The following is a 22,125-nucleotide window of genomic DNA, read 5'->3' as shown; positions in this document are numbered from 1 at the left end:
CTCACATTATGTTACATAAACACACTCTGGCAAATAATAATAATGATAAAATGGCCATGGCGGTACTTCAGTTTATCATTACCTTTTAAAAAACACAAGTGGCAAAGCTGGTAGAGACATACCTCAAAAGACTTGCAGCCCTAATTGTAGTAAAAGGTTATTCTAAGTGTTGACTCAGAGGAACTGAATACAAATGTACACCACACTTTTTAGATTTTTATTCGTAAACATTTTAATAAACGCTGTATTGTTTTCCCTCCACTTCAAAGTTATGCACTACTTTATGCTTAGATATCACATCAAATCCATGTAAATCACATTGACTTTTGTGGTTGCAACCATGACTCGTGTGGAATATTACTGTTGCAAGTCACTATATATTTCCATGTTTTTCCAACAGCCATAATCAGATGTTCATTATAAGTCAGTAAAAAAGCCATGATCATATTTTTACATTCAGTCATTTGCCTAAAATAAGCATCATCACAAAAGAGGACAAAATACTTCTGAGAGCCAACATTTTACATCATAACTGTCAGAAATCACAGAGAAACACTGGATTCTTCATTTACAAACTTGCATGAAAAAGATAAACAGGTTGCTACATCAATGCTGCTATATTTAACTGGAAGAATGTGTGGAAATGTTGTGGGTGAGGGGAGGAATTGACTCTTTAAAGACGAGCTGCAGGTGGTGCAAATCCCACAAATGATAAGGCCTCTCCAGTTCCCCAGTCCTGTTGATACACATACTTGCAGAGGTTCAAGGACGTCGGTTATTTGTGCAGTAGGGTGTTTCAGTTTGAAGCTACTGGTTGTGATTACATATCAGTGGGGCAGATGCCTTTCGTGGAACTTGAGAAATGGAAAGGCAGTTTAGAAAGACTAGAATCTATGAGACGGTATGTTCAATAATTAGAAATGGTAAATGCTACTGCTGGTTTATTAACGTTACAGTGTCTTAGAATTTCGTTTTTTCACAAGTCTAAGTGAAAGGTTTGAGTACTTAATTCATTACTGATAAATCTTGGTGGAAAAAAGCACATTTAATTGATTATTTAGCCAAAGTAAGAAGAAAGCTTAGCTTAGCTCAGTTTAGCTAAGGTATGCTAATGGGGGTCAAAATCATATTTTTATATACAATCAAACAAAACATAATTTAAAAGTAAATAATTTTTTTATTTATTCAATTTACCACCTACTTTGATAATTGTAATTTTTACAAGTGTTAGGATCACTTTGAGTTTTGAGCCCTGGGACATTCCTGTTTTTTTACTTCTCTTGCTTATTGCTAACATCTTCTATTCCCTAAGGTTTCTGTTGAGATTAAATGTATCACTGTACAATTATTTTTGGCAAAACATTAATTACAGCACCTAAGGAAGTTTACTGAAAGAAATATACACCGGTCAATGTGGTCTAGTTAGCATCAGTTTAAAGAGCACTAATCATTTTGTAGTGAGTTAAAAGTTCTTTTTTTTAGGCATTTATCAATGACTAAACTTAAAAATTTTAAAGGTCACACTCATGTGTTTTAATTTTAGTGTTTTTATTTATTTTTATTGAAAAGTCCCATTAACAAAGAATAATGTGACTGTGATTGAACCTTTCATTGTTTAAAAGTTTAAAAGGTTTAGGCTTCAATTCTTCACACTTGCGGCTCTGTCTCTTTCTTATACCCCATTACACTAATGCGAGTCAGCCTTCTGTTTTTAGGTCGTAAAGGAAAAAAAGAAACACTGCTCCCACATTGCCTCCCTACTGATTTACACTGTTGTATGCACAATTTGATCACAGCATAAACCAGCCAACCAAAGATGTTTTGGACCTGTCAAAAAATTCCACCACATGAGCGCCTCAGCTTTCCACACCATGTAAACCCTCCATATGCACCACCCCTATTCAACACAGCTGCAGCTCAAATGTTTCAGTAATAATCCAGTGAAAACATCACTTGAACTCCCACTTGAAACCTAAAGCTTATTGTTTCGCCTGAAAATCATTCGGCCACTTGGGGGCACTCATACAGCATTGAAGGTTCATTTCAAGATAGTCAGTTGATCCTTTATGAGAAATAAATAAAATGAAACCCGACATCATGAAAAGTAAGATAACCTGTCATGACCCAGCAGAACACTGTGAACTCCACCCCACTGATCTCCAGTATATATGAACTTTTCACTACAGGAGCACATCAAAAGCAACACATACAAAGACGTGATGACACTTGATCTATAATGTTCTATAAAAATGTCCTTCATTTTTTAGACCTGCCTAACCAGCCTTTTTCAAAATGCCATCATGCATGGCAGAATAGAAAACAGCGTGAAAACAGCTTAGAAGTACTAAAAGGTTCAGATCAAGGACAACAGCGCTGAAATCAACTAAAAGTTGAAATGTAAAAGTTTCAGATTTATTGTCTTTGACCGAAAAAGCAGCAGCTTCCTATTTTAATTCACACAACTGAGCATTTCCTCTAAGTCAATTACCTTTTCAGCACAGAGCAAAATATAAGTTTATTGCTGAGAAAGCTGGGACAAGGCTAGCCATATGCTGCATTCATTTTGTCTCGGACGTTGAAACTCAGAGCTGGGAATGACGTCACACCCAACCTGAGCGTATTCTAGTTGCAAGTCGGTAAACTTTTGGTGCTAACTACTTTTAGCATAAATGCCAATAACAATATATTTCTCTCCCTTGTATGTGTTTAAACAGCTATAAATTGTTCTTTCTTTTTTTTTTGTAAAAAGAACAATTTATAGTTAATTCACAGTACATTTTGCAAACTAGGAAAACTGAACTTCCAAGTGCAAAAAGAACACACATATAGGCACAGCTAAGAGTGGGCTTGTTTGAACTTTTATCATTTCCACAAAATCTTAATTTATTAAGTACACAGATAAAAAACTGAATTTCAATAGGACATAATTTGTTTTTCATGGGTGAAAAGAATAATCCTATCCACCAATTTCTGCTTGTGGACTAGACTTTAAACATCAGACATTATTTAACCAGTATTGTTTTAAGATGCAGAAAATGTTAATTTCTTAATGACAACAATATATGTAATTTAGCAGTTTGGTGGTGACTGTATCACTTGTCTAATGATTCTGATAAAATACATGGACGCACTTATATGTAGAACTGGGACATTGACTTGTTTACTGCTGCATCAGAGCACACTTGTCACCATGTCACACTTGTGGTCCCTGAAGCCGAATAAGCATCAGTAGGACTCCGGACTCTGAAGGTTTCAGGGAGACTTCTGACTACGTTCATCTGCTGTGAGAGCACTGCATCCAGCAGTCATTAACCTATCTACTCGTGTCATGTCACACCAAGCTAAAATTAAAGAAAAATATACACTAGTCTTGCAAGCACTGTGAAGGCTTTACAACACACAAAACGCTCACATCATGTGTTTTCACTTAAAGTAGCACTTCTACGTATGTGCAAAGCAGTCCAGGTCATGTCAGCTCACTCCAGGCTGACGCACGGATACCAGTGTAGGAAAAGCGTGTGCTGGCTATGCTTGGAGGAGTATGACCGTTCTGCTCATAGGACTTTTCCTCTGCTTTTGATCTACATGTGTCCCCTCTAGACACTCTACTTCCACTCAACCTCCCAGAGGTGCTACTCCTGCTGTTCCTCTTCCTTAAGCAGGGGCAGCAGGTGAAGGTGGCCAAAATGCCCTGGCGGAAGCGCTTGTTCATGAAGCAGTAAATTATAGGATTGACACAGGCCGAGGTGTAGGACAGCAGGTGGATGAAAGAGATGGGAGCCCCTGTCAGGCGGTAGGCTGACCGCTTGTCGAATGCCTGCCACGCGTTGACCACAGAGATAGGAGTCCAGCAAAGGAAGAAGAGAAAGACGATGACCAGGAGCATGCGGACCACACGTTTTTTGGCCATCAGGTTGGATGTAGAGTTGCTGCTGCCACACACCCGCCCAGCCATTGGTTTGCTGGTAGCCTCAGCAGAGCTGCCTGTATTCAGCGATAAACTCTTCCTTTTAGATGGTTGTAAGTAGCAGCCATCATTGTCTCCTGGTTTGATACTGCCAGTGCTGGGTTTCCGTTCTGGTACAGAGAATGTAAAAAAACAATAAAAATAGGTTCAGAGCGCATTCTTCACATTAGCATACAGCAGCTAGAGCAGGGACTTCCTGACTTTAAGTTTCTCTTTTTCCCTTTTTTGCTAAATGCTTTGCTAACCACCCTAGCATATTGAAATTAAACGTTTTGGTTCAAAGGTAAAGCAAATAGTTTTAATTAAACTACAGTCACAGTGATACTGTGAAGCATTAGCAGCAAAAAAGTCGTCAGTTTCACTTGAGATAATAAATGAATAAATTAAATACTATGGAAGGGCTTAGTCTGTCTGACATCTGAAGAACACAATAAAAATGTTTCTTTCTTTTGTTAATTTACCAAACAGCTCAACTAAATGCAATTTGATTAATATACTTAAAACTGAATTAGCTGGTTTGGTGTATTTTAGTGGTGAATGATAAACAGTGGTTTAAGTGGTAGCAGTTATTACTACAGAGTACAAAACACAACAAAAATTAGCTGGACATAAACTTTAGCTTTTCTTTCATTTGAAAACTCGGTTTCCAAGAAGACCTCTATTGTTTCTGAAGCAAACTTGCGATGTATGATATGATAGAAGCACCAACGTATCCTTTCCACAGCATTATGCAGCGTCTGTTTATCTATCTGTGGTTACACCTCTGTTTGTTTTATTAATCCACAATGATTGCAACATGTTTAATGTTATTCAACATGCTGTAAGGCACTTAAAGCATGTTGCTGGGTAAAATAATGTAATCTCTGTTTTTCCTGTATTTTAAAAGGACAATAAAACACTGAGCATATAAATAATTGTTGCTGCGATGTTTTGTTTTCATACCACGGCTAGGTCTCCTGTTGGACAGCTCAAACTTGATTCCCCTGTAGAGCTCCAAAGAGATGAGTCCATAAGCTGTCATCATGACGATACCAGGGACCAAGAAAAGGATCAGCAGCAGTGACACGTACCTGTAATCACCAAATTTAACAAATTTCAGCAATGGTTGTATTTAACTGAAGTGCACCCAACCACCACTACAGAACAATTTGTGAAAAAATAATTTCTTCAAACGTCCTGGCTTGGCAAGGCTAAAGGTGAATTCACCGTGATTGACAGCAAACAGAGCCTGATCTCTTCTATATTCTTAAAAGTGCCTACTCAACATAGGGGGGTCCCTGCACAAGCATAGAAGCGATATAAAACTTGTTCAGGGCAGAAAGAATTGATAAGAGTTTTTTACTTGCACACCCTTCTAGTACCGCACTGGGCAACTACCCATAGGGCCCAAATCAAATCCACCACTTCCAGGCATTTATTTTGGTTGTGTTGTTGCATATCTGATTGGTTGCACCAATCTGATTGGTTGCACCAATCAGATTGGTTGCACCAATCAGATTGTGTTATCTGTTAAAAAGGTTATCTGTGTGTTTCTGGATTTTCCCCGGTGGCTGTCTTGCTCTTTCTTCACAATGATGAGAAAATCCTTTGAAAATCTCTTCTTATACTGGCTGCTTTGTGACCGCCATGTCTCAGAGCATGTGAATTATGAATCTTCCCATTAAACAACATTTTATTTCACCAGGACTGCTGGATGATGTCGTTGGGCCAAACCAGTCGGCACATGTGTCCCGTGCTGTTGTTGAGGCGGGTGAAAGGCTTCAAGGTGCTGGAGATAGGGTAAGGTAGCATCAGGATAAAGGACACCACCCAGGTGGCGGTGATGACCTTGGCGGCGTGGGATTTCGTCTGCCACGCCCTGGAGGTGAGAGGGTTGCAAATGGCACTGTAGCGCTCCAGGGAGATGGCCACCAGGTTAAAGGTGGAAACACTTACTGAGACACCTACATGGAGAGGAAAACACACAAAAAAGCTCTGTTTGGCTATAAAGCAATATCCTCTTTCAGTTATTAGTGTTTTTAAGACAAATGCCTGAAATCACCTCCCTAAATCCTTTTTATTTAAATTAAAACGATTTAGAACTGGTAATATTATTTTTATTAATTAATTTTTTATTTAGACCTTTATTTAACCAGGTAAGTTATTAAGAACAGATTCTTATTTACAGTAACGACCTGGCATGAAACACAACAGTAAATCCGGTTAGCACATCATTACAACAATATTCAACTTAGCAATATACCAACAATAAGAATACTATTAAAATCATAAAACAATACTGTGACATACACAGAATAAAATTAAACGTAAAACATTTAAGCTGAAACGTGCAGGTTTCAGACAACATATTCATTAAAATATTTTTAAAAGTTGCTACTGATACAAAGGTACTCAGTTATAGTGATTTTATGATTTGCTGAAGGGATAGAAGCATCTCCAGAAGGTTTTGGTCTTTAACTAGAAATCCAAATAAAAATCTGGGTTTGTCATGAACCATTTTTGATATAACCTGCAGAATATTTGGAAAGCTGCTGAGTGCGATTTCAGTGTTGAATTTGGTCGTAAATAACCCCACATTTTCCTCACTCTTTATTTCGTAACTTTACAATGTCTTCATCAATCTCCACGAGCTATAGCATATTGGTCACTTAATTCTACATCAGGCGTGAGCTTTCAAAGCAGTGAATATATTGTTGTCATACAGAGAGTGAGTGCAGGGCATTTGAAATACAGTAACCTTCCAAATGGTCCTTTATAGTGCAATGAATGTGGCAATAATTGAACATCCATTCATAACAGGTTTAGAAGGAAACTGATGGCCCTTCCCCCAGCAACACTATCCAAGGTGTTTCCAGGGCAGATATTTAGTCCATCCAGCAGTTTGTTGGTCTCCTCCTCCCAGTGCTCAGAAAACTACCAAAGGGAACCCCCCCAGAAGTTACCCTAATCAGATGCCTGAGTATGTTAAAACACCTAACTTACAGAGTTTCACACTATTTTAATCGGTGTTTACGATGTATTCATGTAAAATGTAAAGGAACTAAAGCACAATAGACACTTCGTCACACAGTTCGTCCGTACATCTACAAGTGCAAGTTAAAACTCTACCATGTAAAGCGAAGCCACATACCAACAACACCCAGAAACGCTGCCGGCTTCTCTGGACCAGAGCTTATCGGAGATGGACTGATGCAAAGTGGAAAAGTATGCTGTGGTCATTTAAATTGTTTTTGGAATTCATTGACTGTGTCCTCCGGGACAAAGAGGAAAATGACAATCTGGATTGTTATCAGTGCAAAGTTCAAAAGTCAGCATCTGTGATGGTATGGGAGTGCGTTAGTGCCCATGGCATGGGTAGCTGGTATCTGTGAAGGCACCATTAATGCTGAAAGGTACATACAGGTTTTGGAGCAACGTGTGCTGCCATGTCTTTTTCACGGATAAAAGGCAAGTAGAAGTGTACATTAACTCACAAACAAAAATAAAAACTAAAAATCAAAAAGTAAGAGTGGACTGTACAGTAAAGTAAAAAAAAAACTGACAACATAAAAAGAAATCCTGTACATGTATTAAAAATGGCACACTCAGATTAAATGAAATGTGCAGCTGAGTAGAGTAATTTGAAAATGTACAAAAATGCATTTGTAATTGTGCATAAGAAAAACAACATGCTATTAAAAAAATGGTAAAATTGTGCAAATAACAGCATAGATGTAAACACTTATTGAGCATGTTGGGAGCACTGAGAGTTATAAAGTCTAACAGCTAGTGGGAGGAAGGATCTGTGATAACACTCCTTTGTGCACCTAGGGTGCAGCAGTCTGTTACTGACTGAGGTCTCCAGTTCTGCAACAGCTTCAAGCATGGGGTGGAAGACATTATCTAACAGTGATGTTATTTTTGCTAGAGCCCTTCTGTCTCCCACCGCCTGCACTGTGTCCTGGTGGCATCCTAAGACAGAGCTGGCCTTTCTAATGAGCTTATCTAACCACTTCTTCTTAGCTGTAGGTAAGCTGCTGCTCCAACATACTACACCATTGAAGATGGCTGATGCACCCACAAAGTCAGAAAAGGGTCTTGGGGAGCACCCCCTGCACTCCAAAAGATCTCAGTCTCTTTAGGAGGTGGAGTCAGCTCAGACCCGTCCTGTAAAGAGCATCAGTGTTGAGACTCCAGTCCAGTTTATTGTTCAGGTGATCACCTAGGTACCTGGGAGTCCATTATCTTAACATCAGTTCCCTTCACCGGTGTCAGTGTGGTGGGTCTGCAACTGGAGAAATTCATCATTAGTTTCTTGGTTTTCCCCGCATTGATCAGGAGGTGGTTCTGCTGGCACTAGTCCATAAAGTCCTGTGTCCACTGTGCGTATTGTGAGTTGTCCTCACCTTTGATAAGGCCGACTATGGCAGAGTCTTCAAAGAACTAAAATGGATGATTTGAAACTTTCCCAGGCTTTACTAGGCTTACAAACTGCTTCATTTTCTTTCTGAAGGCCTCAGACAGCTCTTTGGATCTCACCATGGTGATGTTCAGTCTAGCTGAAATGGTCAAGATGATACCAAACTAAATTTTGAAGGTGTAAATAGGGCAAAACTCCTTCCAAAATAAAAGTAATCATCTTTTTACCATATGTACTTCATGTGATCCCCCTATGTGTGATATTAGCCATTTTAAGTGGGAATAAATGTGACGGTATCCTTATTTATGCCTCACCAGAAAGTGCGATTTAAAAAATAAATGACATTTAACAGCCTTTTTAAAAAATCTGCTCCTCTGTTTTTATCGTTTATTCTTATTATACTTGAATTTGTTTCTTCACATGAATATTTTGTTCAAGTTAGAAACAAATTAAAAAAGGGCTACCCTATCGAAATTTTAAAATGGTTCAGCAATATACTTTTATAAGTCAGTGTGTGAAACATAAACTGAAAAGACACATTTTGACACAAGCTAACATTTAGTTGATGCTGAGCTACCCAACTTCGGTATTTAATTAAGACAAATTAGTGGTAATAATCTTATTTTATTTACAATTTATCTGTCTTACCTCTCAGCCCACAAATTACACTGCAAAGTTTAGATGGATGTTTAATCAGATTCAACTGTTGAACAACAACAGAGCACACCATGCTGTGTCTGGTCAGTGTGAACACCATCCTTAACAATAACAAGACGATCTATAAATAGATTTCAAATTACGGCTGGGTACAACCTGCAAGAGTGACACGTAAGCAGATAAAAACGTGGACAAATGATGTAGCGATCCCCAAAGACAGCCCTCTAATCTCCATGTACAGCTAAATAGAGCCACAGGAAGTGAGGAGGGAAATTAAAACCACATTTCCTCGTGTTTCTGTAATTGGATGAAAATGAAATATCTGTATTCAATGCATCGTCTGTAATGACTCCACCTTGTTAGAAAGTTCCCCACAGAGGTTTTCTGCAAGGTACATAAAGACGTAATCCAGATCATTTATCATAATCACGGGCAAATTAAAGTCAAGGAAAAGGTTCACATCCCTGAATGCACTGGATCATCTGTTTAGTCTGTCTCTGTAGGAAACGTCAAGTCCCTAAATCAAAATACATGAAAAACTGTCTTGTACTGCCCTTCAAACATATTGATACCCCCTGAAATGTTCCATATTTTATCACGCTCAATTCAGTTTTATTTATATAGCACCAATTCACAACACATGTCGTCTCAAGGCACTTTACAAAGGGTTTGGAATAATGTGGCGTTGTTGGGGAGGTTAAATTAAACTACTGAGTGTTAGAGTTTGGCCATTTTAGAATGAGCTATGTGTAGAGGTACTTAATAAAAATAATAAACTGATAACGTTTGTCCATCTAGAGCCCACTGGTGGCCATTATACTAAAAACCACAAGGGTTGGGGGTACCTGTCTCTGTCAGACTGATTATAACCATTGGAAAAGAGAAGGGGTCATACAGGTAGCAGAAATGGAGGGTGTGTTTGCACCTCAACCATAACTGAGGCGGTTTAGGCTAAACCTGACTCTCCCTTACTCCATCCAACAGGGAGGGAGGAAGGCAGAGGTAGAAATAATTGGAGAGCGTTGTTTCCTGTTGCATTGTGTGAAAGGTGGGTAACTTTAAAATGGGCTAAGTCAATTCAGTCGAATCATATAGATTTCAAGTCAGGTACATACTTTCCAATTAATCCTAACTATCGAACAGTGCAGTTGGAATCAGTTATTTATTCAAATTGGTTAAAACTTTTTTCTGTCTAAGGAAACCCAGCAGATTGCATCCAGTCAGTGACTTGTAGCATTCACTCCTCCTGGATGAGCATGTAGAGACAGTGGACAGTCACTGGCGTTGACTTTGCAGCAATCCCTCATACTGAGCATGCATGTAGCGACAGTGGAGAGGAAAAACTCCCTTTTAACAGGAAGAAACCTCCAGCAGAACCAGGCTCAGTGTGAGCGGCCATCTGCCACGACCGACTGGGGGTTTGAGAGAACAGAGCAGAGACACAAAGAGAACAAAGAAGGACTGATCCAGAAGTACTTTCTACAGGAAGGAAAAGTAAATGTTAATGGATGTAGCTCCTTTAGTCGTTTCACCTAGAAAGAAAGAACAGATAAACTGTGAGCCAGTTTTCAAGGTTAGAGTCTGAAAGAGAGCACATAGAGTTAGTCACAGTAAAAGCTCAGTCAGTAGCTATGTCTAGGAGAGAGAAAGGGTTAAACACTGAAAGACAGGGCTATGCGGATCATCGGTAGAAGGTGAGCATTAAGTTGTTGCCAGCAGAAGCTTGGACGATGCCCCTCTCCAGAAAGGTGTTACAGGTAGACACAGAGTCAGGCCAGGTGTAGCTTCTAAGAAGAGAAAAGAGAGAGAACATAAAGTTAAAAGCTGAAATAACAGCAAATAATGCAAAATTGGAGAGTAGTATGAGAATGTAGCGAAAAGGGTGAAAGTGGTCATTATGTCCTCCAGCAGCCTAAGCCTATAGCAGCATAACTACAGAGATAGCTCAGGATAACCTAAGCCACTCTAAGTATAAGCTTTATCAAAAAGGAAAGTTTTAAGCCTAGCCTTAAAAGTAGACAGGGTGTCTGCCTCACGGACTAAAACTGGGAGCTGGTTCCACAGGAGAGGAGCCTGATAACTAAAAGTTCTGCCTCCCATTCTACTTCTAGAGACTCTAGGAACCACCAGTAAACCTGCAGTCTGAGAATGAAGTGCTCTGTTAGGAACATATGGAACAATCAGATCTCTGATGTATGATGGAGCTAGATCATTAAAGGCTGTATATGTGAGGAAGATCATTTTAAATCCTATTCTGGATTTAACAAGGAGCCAATGAAGGGAAGCTAAAATAGGAGAAATATGATCTATCTTTTTAATTTTCTTTAGAACTCTTGCTGCAGCATTTTGAATCAGCTGAAGGCTTTTAACCGCATTTTGTGGACATCCTGATAGTAAAGAATTACAATAGTCCAGCCTTGAAGTAACAAATGCATGGACTAGTTTTTCAGTGTCTCTCCTGGACAAAGATATTTCTAATTTTGGCAATGTTCCGGGGGTGAAAGAAGGAAATCCTAGAAACCTGTTTAATATAGGATTTAAATGACATGTCCTGGTCAAAAATAACACCAAGATTTTTTACTTTATTACCGGAGGTCAATTTAATACCATCCAGGTTAAGTGATTGACTAAGCACTTTCTTTTTTAAAGACTCCGGTCCAAAGACGACAACTTCTGTCTTGTCTGAATTTAGAAGCAGAAAATTTAAAGTCATCCAAGTTTTTATGTCTTCAAGACATGCTTGTAGTCTATCTAACTGGTTGGGTTAATCAGGATTTATGGATAAGTAAAGCTGAGTATCATCAGTGTAACAGTGAAAATTTATCCCATGCTGCCTGATAATTTTACCTATTGGAAGCATATATATATTAAAGAGAATTGTCCCAAGTACTGAACCCTGTGGTACTCCACAATTAACCTTGGAAAATACGCATTGGTAAAAAACAAAACACAAAAACATGAAAATGGTCATTTATGATTTGTAACAAGCCCTGTAGGGGGAAAGCCAAACAATATTGGCCTTCTGGATTCCTTGATTTAGCCAAAATGAACCCTGTTTTTAGCTGTGAGAGTGGAATTGTTTAGATGTATTTCCTACTAAAAAATGTTCACTGAGAGTTAGCTAAACTAACTGCAACATGCAAACCAAAGGCAGCTAGCTTAGCATGATCTACTGCACATACACTGCTGGCATTCTCCAAGCAGACATAGAAGCAGTATAATAAGGACAAATGTGCTTCAGTTGTGTCTGCAGCTCTCAGACAATGTGCTGCATAGGAAAAAAAAAGTCTTTACTGACTAGGAAACAACATCACTTCCCTACTAATGGAGTTAAATGGATCTTATGTGGACTGCCAAAAAGAAAACAGAAGGTCCAACAAAAACAACCCTCATTTCTCAATAAATGAGTTCCTATGTGTTAGGCAACCCAAAAGTATATCTATCAGGACATGTCCTAAGACAAAACAATATAAGAGCATGAGCCACAAAAAAGCAATCTGAGAGATTTAAGCTGGAACACATTAAATCAGTGGCGGCAGATGAATGTCAAGGACATTCTCGCTGCAGTATCAAAGCCATCAGGATAAAAACTATCTCTTGATTGCTTTCCTAATCCCAACTAAACCCTTGGACCAAAATTTGACAGAGATGTTTATAGCAAATCCCATACTGAAAGGAATACTCTCAATGTGGTTTTTGATCAAGATACTTACATACAATCTACAGAGCGGGCGGGGGGGAAATCCCTCATTCCCTGATCTAAAGAAACCACAGTTGGAGCCACAAATGGAACATTTATGGAACAGTGGAGAACCTTCTCAGGAGTGGCTGGGGTACCAAAACTACTTGTGCATCAGGCGGGCACAAAAGAACCTGGAACAACATCTACAGCACTGCAAGCCTCACCTGCCTCAGTTAAAGTCAATGTTCAAGATTCAACAGAAAGAGACTGGGCAATAATAACCAAGTCCTGAGGGAAAATATTCTGTTAACTGATGAGACAAAAGTGGAGTAATTATTTCGTAAATACATGTCAAAATGTTCTTTCGCTGCTGCCATTGTCTGCTCTTTTGTCGTGTTTGCTGTCCGACTCTTCTGTTTGCATCTACGTGTTTAAATGGCAACTGCCAGGGGTGTGGCTTTGATTGACAAGTTTCAGGAATTAATCGGACTGGATGAAGAATGACACAAAAAGCGCTGATTCGCCATGAGCACAGAGAGCTGCGCCCTGAGGAGAATCTTTAAGTAACCAATTAGGGACCAGCGTGAAATCACATGGAAGCCAAATGTTTAAGAACACACATAGAAAGTAATTTGGCCAGCTATTAACAGGCTGCCACTGGTGTACATCTTGTTACATCTGATGCAAACCCAGCACAGTATTACAGAAGAACATCATTCCAACAGACAAACATGGTGGAGGTAGTGTGATGGTCTGGGATGGCTTTGCAGCTTTAGGACCTGGGTGCAATTGATTAATTCTACACTCTAACAGAAAACCCTGCATCAGAATGTACCAATAAACAAAATTATGGTTTTGAAGGGGCCTTGTCAAAATCTAAACTAAAATTATATTTAGATGCTGTGGCATGAGCTTAAACTGGCTGTCCATACTTGAAATCCCTCCAGTGGTGCTTAATTTAAACAACTCTGCAAAAAAAGACTGGGCAAGAATTTCTCCACATTGATGTAAAAGAGTCATTACTATTTAGTGCAAATGCTTAAATGTAGCTGCTGCCAACAAAGGTGGTACAACAAGGTGGCAAGGTTTGGCGTAAAATGTTTTTTTCACATAGGCCCAAAGTGTTATTACAGAGTGAAGCTTCACTTTTATACACAACACGTTACATCGCCTCCAACTCTGACACTATATGCCTCAACTTGGCAGCCACGTTGGTTGAAAAGTTTATATTTATGTTGTCCTGAAGGCTGAAATCTGGGGCAGCTAATGATAGAGAACGTGATGTCTGTGGTGTTTGTCTTTCTCAGCCGATAAAGTGATCATATTTGACGTGTCCCTGTTGACTCACGGAGCCCGCTTGGACTATGTTCTTTACCCCGCGCTGAGTTATTTTCAGATGCAGCGTTTTGAAGACCTTCTCAGAATACATTTTGAAAATGCCCAACGAGAGCTGGCGTCTGGTATGATCACTGCTTCAAAGCCCTCAGTCATATTGGAAATGATGAGTTGTAACTCAGATTTGCTTTTGACTGGAAAGGTAATTTATGTGTTTTTTGCAAGGTTTTAATACACACGGCTTGAACTAATTAGATGTTGTTTTTGCAGGCGAACAGGACCCCTTTTTCAACCAAAGCTGATCATCTTCCTGCTGGTTTTCATGGAAGTCAACGATTTATATAATTGCTCTCAGAAATTGTGAAGCCAGACCAAAATTGAAAAAAAAAAAAAGGTTTGTGGCTGGAAAAATATAAGTGTATGGTCTCTGAACAACAAAAGAGTCCTGCTTTGACCTGAATGGAGTGTTTTTAGCTCGAGCTCATTAAACCCCCAGGAGCATTTGAACATGCAGGGAAATGAACCTTGCAAGACAGCCTCAGATGACTTTAGTTATCTAGTAAGCAATCAGCAACACAACAAAAAACTCAGCATAGAGACATTCAAAATAACTGCCAGTAAGGCCAAGCCTGGCTGTTAAAGCACATTGCCCCCAAAAGCAGGCCGAAAGATGCTAAAAGAAGCGCACAGCACTCCAGGAAAAGAACCTCATGCCAACTGTGAAGCATGGAAGTGGAAGTATTATAGTGAGGACATGCTGCACTTGGCCAGCTCACCATAACATAATCCATGATGAATTCTTGTAATTAAATCACTTCTTTTCCACAGGTCAATAAAAATCAATTAGAGAATGATAAGTGAACATTTCTTCTAAAACAACTAAATAGTGAAAGGGGTGTCCTAATTTATTTACATGTCTGTAGAAGAGAGTTTGGAGAATTTGATTAAACTGTTTCTCTCTGAAAATTTTAGTCCACCTTCTTATACCCCTACATACCCATGAAGTACATGACCAGCTTGCATATGCCAGTGCCGAAGATGAAGTCCTTCATGAGGTTGGGGATGAGGGTGAAGGGGATGCACACCAGGGAGACCAAGAGGTCGCTCACTGCCAGCGACAGGAGGAACAGGTTGGTGACGGTCCTCATGCGCCGGTTCCTCACCAGGACCGCGATGATGAGGCTGTTGCCCACAACGCTGAGGAGGAAGATGAGGCTGTACAGGATGATCCGGACAGTCTGGTTGATGTCTGGGAATGAGAGACATGTTAATGTCCTTATTTCCTTCAAATTGAACCTTGCCAGGATGTGAATGGACCCTTTAAGGTTTAGTTCAGACTGGAGGGATGCTAATTGGGCTTAGGCTCACAATGAGCTTCTGATATGGAACCCATCGGGGTTGAGTAGAGACAGCCCTTATCGGCAAGACCATTCAGGGCCCTATTTAGATTAAATAATTATTAACGAAAATCTGTTCAAAGTGATCAACATGTGTATCTGGAAACCATGAAGACCCTGACTCTTATATGAGTCAAATTAGGATTTCATCAGAAAGTTTTGTTCAGTAATTACATTCAAAAGAAAAAAAAAACTCAAGTGTTTATTAGATCCATTACACTCAGAGTGATATACTTTAAGCTTTTATTTTTTTAACTGGTGATTTTGGCTCATGAAAACCCTAGATTTAGTTCTCAGAACATTTGAATATTATTCGAGACCGATACAAATGATTATAATGGAGAAATGTTATGTTATGGTCATGTTTTTTCTATATTTTCTTCTCCTAGTTTTTATTTTCTATACAGTATTTTGGGTTTATTTTTTTGCACTGTATTCTGTTTTCATAAGCTGCTTTAACAACTGAATTTCCCCACTGTGGGATCAATAAAGTCGTATCTCTTGTCTTACACAATCATGGGGAAGTTTGCTGTATTGAGTTTTCCAGCTGACACTCATTTACATCCTTCACAAGGAGGTTAGGTCACAAAAGGTCATTGGTAAAAAAGCTGATTGTTTACAGGGCTGTAATCAAGGCCTATTAGTGGGAGATTGAGTGGAGGGAAAAAAAACATTGGTGGAAAGCAAAAGGGATAACCGCAGTCTTGAGAACGGTGCAAAGCAATGTTTATTCAAGAGTTTGGGGGAGATTCAAAAGGTCTGACCAACAGCTGGAGTCAGAGCTGGAGTAAGAGCCGCCACACACAGACACTTCCAGGACTTTTGCTAAAAATTTTATGTTACTTGTGCAAAGCCACTTCCTAACCGGAGACAATGCCAAAAGTGCCTTAATTGGACTATGTAGAACAATGAAACATTCTACATCTCATTTGTAAATCAAGGTCTTCAAGTTTGAAAGAAGAGTGGAGAGGCACAGAATCCAAGTTATTTGAGGTCCAGTGTGAAGTTCTGTCAGTCAGTGATGGTTCGCGGGGCCATGTCATCTGCTGGTGTTGGTCGACTGTGTATTCTAAAGTCCCGGTATCAGGTCAATGCAACCATCTACCAGGATATTTTAGAGTACTTTATGTTTCCTTCTGCTGACAAGCTGTATGGAGATGCTGATTTCATGCTCCAGGACTTGGTAGCTGCCCGACTGACAAAGGTACCAAAAGCTGGTTCAATGACCATGCTGTTACCGTGCTTGATAGGCCAGTAAACTGACCTGACCTGAACCGCATAAAGAATCTATGGGGCCAAGAGGAAGATGAGAGACACCAGACCCTACAGTGAAGATGACCTGAAGGTCGCTATCATAGCAACCATCTGCTGAGGCTTCCATCACACCTCAGCAGCACCCCAGGCTGAAAGCTTCTGCGCCACGCCACATTGAAGTATAGGAAGGACAACACAGAAATACTGTAGGCTGATATTTCTGTATTCAAAGTTATTTTTTTACTTATGTCAAATTTTCTATAACATCAGTTTTGTGTTTTCATCAGCTGTAAGCCATGATCATCAAAATGTTCGGACGTTAACACTTGAATCATTTACTCTCTGTGTCTGTAAAAAATTATTTTTATTAAATTTTTCTTACACGTACCTTTTTTAAATCATCAAACAAATGTTTTTTTTTTTTTTTTTTACCAGACCGTCATAACCAAAGTAAATACAAATGTTAATAAAAAAAAAAAAGTAAGTTATTATTAGAAAAAAAGATTTCTAAACAAACCTGTCCCTTTCTAGAAAGTTCCCCTTCAACCTAACTGGTTGTCCCACTGTTGGTGTTCCCATCAGACATTTCTAATAACTGCCAATTAATCTTTCACTTTGAAGTGAAAAAAATGATCATCCTCCTAGTTAAACCATAAAAAAACTATAATTATTTACACACCCAGGCCCAATCACTGCCAACCTGTAAAACAGAAACTGCCTGACAGTATAAAGTAGACTAATAGTTGGGTTATGCAGCAGGAAAATGGGCTAAACTATAATAACAAGTCCAGGTCTGAATGGCTCACAAAAAAGATGGTTTTGGAGAGGCCTAGTAAAACATATATCCAATAGAGTAGCTGTTTCATGAGCTTAAACAGGCTGTCCATCCTTAAAAATCCTTTAGTGTGGTTGAAATAAAGAAAATTCTGCAAAGAGAGGACCAAACTTCCACAACTGTGTGAAAGCTGCTTGGCCAATTATTTGAAATGCCTGTTGTTGGCATAAAGGGTGGCACGACTAGTTTTTAGGTTAAGGGGGGAATTACTTTTCACACAGGGTTGGTTTGAGTAGGTTTTTCAACTTAATAAATAAATTCATCATTTGAAAACAGCTTCTTGTGATCTTTTTCTGATATTAAAATTTGTTTGATGATCTAAAAAATGTAGATAAGAACGCCCAAAAATAAATAAAACTAAATCAGTAATTGTGCACATATTTTATTTTCTCAACACTATTTTAAAAATGAGTTTCACTTCTTGAACTGAATAACTGAAAAAGATGAATTTTTCAATGACCGTCTGAGACGCACCTGTTCATAGGCAGTTATGGGGCCATTATATTACCTGTTACCTTATGGGGCTTATTTCTTACCCAAATGGGATATATGAATGTAAATGCCATGGCATCTGTCCCCTCACAGCCTGTGCATATTTTCAAACTCATCCGCCTCCCTTAAGCAAACATCACTCTAATATTTAGATAAAAATGTGAGTCATGTGCAGCCCGCTGATGCTCAGTGTGCGCATTTTTATCTCTCGCCGCATCACTTCGGGCTGTTGTAGCCTTTCAGGGCTTTATTTAAAAAAATTTTCAAACTGGAGCTTTTTATGTCCTCTCGTATTTTCTCCACAAAGTGCACAAATGTATCTGTGCTCACTTGACCGTGCAGAATCAGCAAGCGCAGACTGCATTAGCTTTTGTGGAGGACCTGAGCCGTGCGCGTAATGCGCACTGACGCAAGAAAAATGCCCAAAGCGCTCGCCTAATTTTTTTTTCTTTTTCTTTTTGACACAAGTTGGATCTAAAATGAGTATGTTATGTTAACTGATATTCTTCACTGACATTTTAAGGCAATATGCTGTTTTACAGATTACCTTTAGGCTCTGGAGACAGGTCCCGCTCGCTCTCGCAATCCGAAATATTCCTGATCCCGAAGTTGCACAAGATCTTGCTCAGATCCGTTGAATTTATCAGCATATCATGGATTGTGAAAGTCTCCATTTCGCCTTCTCTCCGGTGTCTCTCAGCTCAGGTCAAATCTGTCTTAAACTCAGAAACGTTCATGCTCTTTCACAGAGAGAGAGAGAGAGAGAGAGAGAGAGAGAGAGAGAGAGACAGAGAGAGAGAGAGAGAGAGAGAAGGATGTCAAACTTTAAACATCAATTAACCAAAAAAAAAAAAAAAAAAGAAAACCCCAAAAAACTGCTCCCAGTGGTAAGTCGGTGCGCGTCGCTCCTCTGGTGCAGAAAGCATGTGGAGGGCGATCTTCTTCTGGAGAGCTCAGCACGCCTATATGAACCCCAACCCCTCCTCACTTAAAACATGCCAAATCAGTCCCAATCAGAGTTGCTGAATGGTCTGATTGGAAAACACGAAAAGCGTTTCTCAGGCTCAGCTTGGGCATGCTGCTACAGGCTGAGGCATTTCTTGAGAACTTGTTATGATGGGCGGATAGACGGGCTGTCATCACCCTCAAGTCACCTGCTAATTATGGAAAGAGGAATTTCAAGCCTATTGTTGCTGTTATACATGAATGAAATAAAAAACTATAAAATAAATAAAGCAGTTCCAGCAACATATGGTTAGAAACTGGAATGAATCAGGTAAAACAGGTTGGTTCCGGCGTACCTTCAAAAAAACATCCCATTCAGTTGCATATTTCTTTGAATCCGAGAATAATACTTTTCATAACTGCACAGTACTTTTTTTTCTTATGATGTAAATTTTCCCTTCTCATTTTTGTTATTGTTTTATTACACTTTTTGTGAATTTACATGCTTCCATTGCCTTTAATTTTGCTGCTGGTACACCTGTGGTTCCCCACTATAAGGGACAATGGACAATATTCTATTCTATTCTATTTTATTTTATTCTACTTTTGGCTCAAATATGTGTGCTCTGCTGCTTGGTCCTTTGTGTGTTAATGGTCTAGTGTGATTTGTGAGGTTCTGGCAGTGAAACTGAATCACGTTGCTTCATTTTAACCCAGAGAATATGGCCGAGTTTACCTTTAGCTTTATTAATGTCTTTCCAGAGCCAAGGTATTTAGAGGATGAGCGTTTCTGAGGACAGTTCACTTGGCTGTAGAAACATATGTATTTGAGCTGACTTTTTATCCCCTTTTAATTAAATCCTTTAAATTACAAAGCTATCTATTATTTAAAAAAGAGAGAAACTTTTCAATATTGTGCCCCCTCCTTTATCTTTTACTTATGGTAAAATTATTTTATCAGAAAGTTTATATTTACTCCTGAACAAAAATCAGAACAGTTGTAGTTTTCCCAATACTGACCTGGAACGTAAAAAGAACCATTCCCTAACATTCAATGCAAACTTTAGGGAATCTTTAGATTATATTTTCTAAAGATCCCCTAAAGGTGAGAAACTCTTTTCACAATGTGATCTTCATGCAACCCTTCTGAATCTTCCTTGTAAGTTGCAGTAATGCTTACTTTCAGGGCAGCTTCAGTTTCCACAATGCAACCTTTAAGTGTCCTTGAGAAAAAGTTGCCTATTGTGGCAACCTTCAAAGTAAACTTTAAGGAGCATTTAGGAATTATTTTCTAAAGATTACTTGCAGGTGAGTTACAGATTTCACAATTTGACCTTTCAGTAATTTTCTCAAAAGGTTTCTTTTAAATTAGTTGCCATGCAACATTATAGAAAACCTTTAGGGACTGTTGCTTTAAAGATCCCTGAGAGATTACTGTCAAGGAATGTTCCCTACAGGGAATCACAGTTTAAGCCTCAGGAAACTGTAAAAGGACCTTTCCTACAAGTAATCTTCAATGCCAACGTCAAGGTCCATGTAGGGAACGTTTTTTTAAGTATTGATTTCAAATCATAACTCTCTGCAATTTTTTCAGGAAAGGTTCTCTGAAGGTTAACCTCCACTTTAACGGTTATGTGACCTTCAGAGAACATTTGGGGGACGTTGCACAAATGACCCCAGAGCACTAAACTTTACCTTCAGAGAATGTTTCCTTCAGGTTGGCAACTTTCACCACACAACCTTTAAAAAACTTTAAGAGAGCATTTCCTACAAATAACCTTGAATTTTAGGGAACATTTTCCTGAAAAGGAGTTGCATTTTTTACCATCAAAGAAGCTTTTAAAAATTCTCTAAAGATTCCTTCAAATAAATTAGAACTTAAACAATTATGCAAGGGAACATCTAGGGAATGTTGCCTAATGACTTTCTATGGTTTCATTTGCCCAAATATTCCCTAGAGGAGTTGTAGCTTTGACAATGTACCCTTCATACAAACTTTAAAGAATGTTGCCAAGATGTAACCTTCAATTTAAACTTCTTTAAACATGAGATGTTTCTTTAGATTCCAGACAGCAGACATTACTGAAAGGTTTATTATACTACGCCAAATATTTTCCTTCCGGTTGTGAGTTACATTTAACATTTTGCTTTGGCTAATGTTCCCCAAAGAGTACTTGCAGCTTTCATGACATATCCTTCAGGAAACCCGACAGAATGTTCCCCAAAGGCAACATCAATGAATGTTTAGGGAATGTTTTCTAAAGATTTTCTGAAAGTGAGGTGTCTTCAAAATGCAATCTTCCTGGAACCTTTCAGCAGCTCTCTCTAAAGGTTCCCTGGAGGTTGGCCTTTGATGAAAACTTTAAAGATAATGGGTCTTAGTGACGTTTATAAAATATCTTTCAGAGAGAACCTTTCTGGAACCTTTCAGAAGCAATCTTTAAAGGATTCCCTGAGGGTTAGATGCGACTTAAAAAATATCTTGAATTCAGGGACGGATGCTTGAAGTTTTACCAATGTAATCTTCAGGGAACCATACATGAATGTTGCCCAAAGGTGACCTCCATATCTGGTAAACCTTATGGAAGGTTTTCCAGACATTTCCTTGAAGGTTAGTTGTGCATTTAACAATGTGAGTTTCCTGGAACCTTTCTAGAAATGTTCAGGGGCACTCTCTAAATGTACCTCCAAGTTAGTAGCAACTTTAATGATTACAAGACTTCTTAGAACCTTTTTTGGGAATGTTCCATCTAAGTTGCACAAAATGTTTTCCTTCAGGTAATGTTCTTTAAAGGGTAGTTGTAGGTTTCACGGGATATCTTTTACAGAACCTTGAGAAAATTGTTTCTTAAATGTTACCTTTAATGTATTCTTTGGTGGATGTTAAAGAAATGTGTCCTAAAGATGTTCTAAAGATGAGGTGCTCCTTTCCTCATAAACTTTCCAGGATCCTTGCTGGAACCTGTCAGATCCTTTCTCTCAAGGCTCCCCTGAGTTAGATGCACCTTTAGTTGTTATGTGATGGGCAGTTGCAGCTTTTACAACATATCCTTTAGGAAACAATAAGAGAACATTCCCTATATAGGTAACATACAATATACATTTTAGGGAACAATAAGGGCATGTTTTTCTTTCTGGATTTTTAGAAGGTGAGATGTGCTA

At 38.9% G+C, this 22,125-nt stretch overlaps 1 protein-coding gene across 1 annotated transcript; it reads right to left on the bottom strand.

The window, feature by feature from the left end:
- Positions 1-203: 203 nt before the first annotated feature.
- Positions 204-19,141, bottom strand: cckar (cholecystokinin A receptor). The gene is made up of 5 exons (XM_047384899.1): positions 18,566-19,141; positions 15,038-15,289; positions 5,649-5,910; positions 4,910-5,037; positions 204-4,077 (listed from the first exon to the last, which is right to left on the bottom strand). Exons 1-5 carry the CDS (start codon positions 18,690-18,692, stop codon positions 3,467-3,469), a joined length of 1,380 nt encoding a protein of 459 aa, XP_047240855.1. The 5' UTR covers positions 18,693-19,141; the 3' UTR covers positions 204-3,466.
- Positions 19,142-22,125: the final 2,984 nt, after the last annotated feature.

The sequence above is a fragment of the Girardinichthys multiradiatus genome, chromosome 14, assembly GCF_021462225.1.
Source record: "Girardinichthys multiradiatus isolate DD_20200921_A chromosome 14, DD_fGirMul_XY1, whole genome shotgun sequence".
NCBI classification, from domain to species: domain Eukaryota; kingdom Metazoa; phylum Chordata; class Actinopteri; order Cyprinodontiformes; family Goodeidae; genus Girardinichthys; species Girardinichthys multiradiatus.
This window is presented reverse-complemented; position numbering and strand designations above follow the sequence as displayed.

Bases quoted from the DNA above. Each gene is read 5' to 3' on its own strand.
- cckar (XM_047384899.1), bottom strand. From the start codon at position 18,692: ATGGAGACTTTCACAATCCATGATATGCTGATAAATTCAACGGATCTG. The intron at 15,290-18,565 runs GTAATCTGTAAA...TCTCATTCCCAG, and splicing joins CCTGTCTCCAGAGCCTAAAG to ACATCAACCAGACTGTCCGG. The intron at 5,038-5,648 runs GTGAAATAAAAT...TGGTGATTACAG, and splicing joins GACATCATCCAGCAGTCCTG to GTACGTGTCACTGCTGCTGA.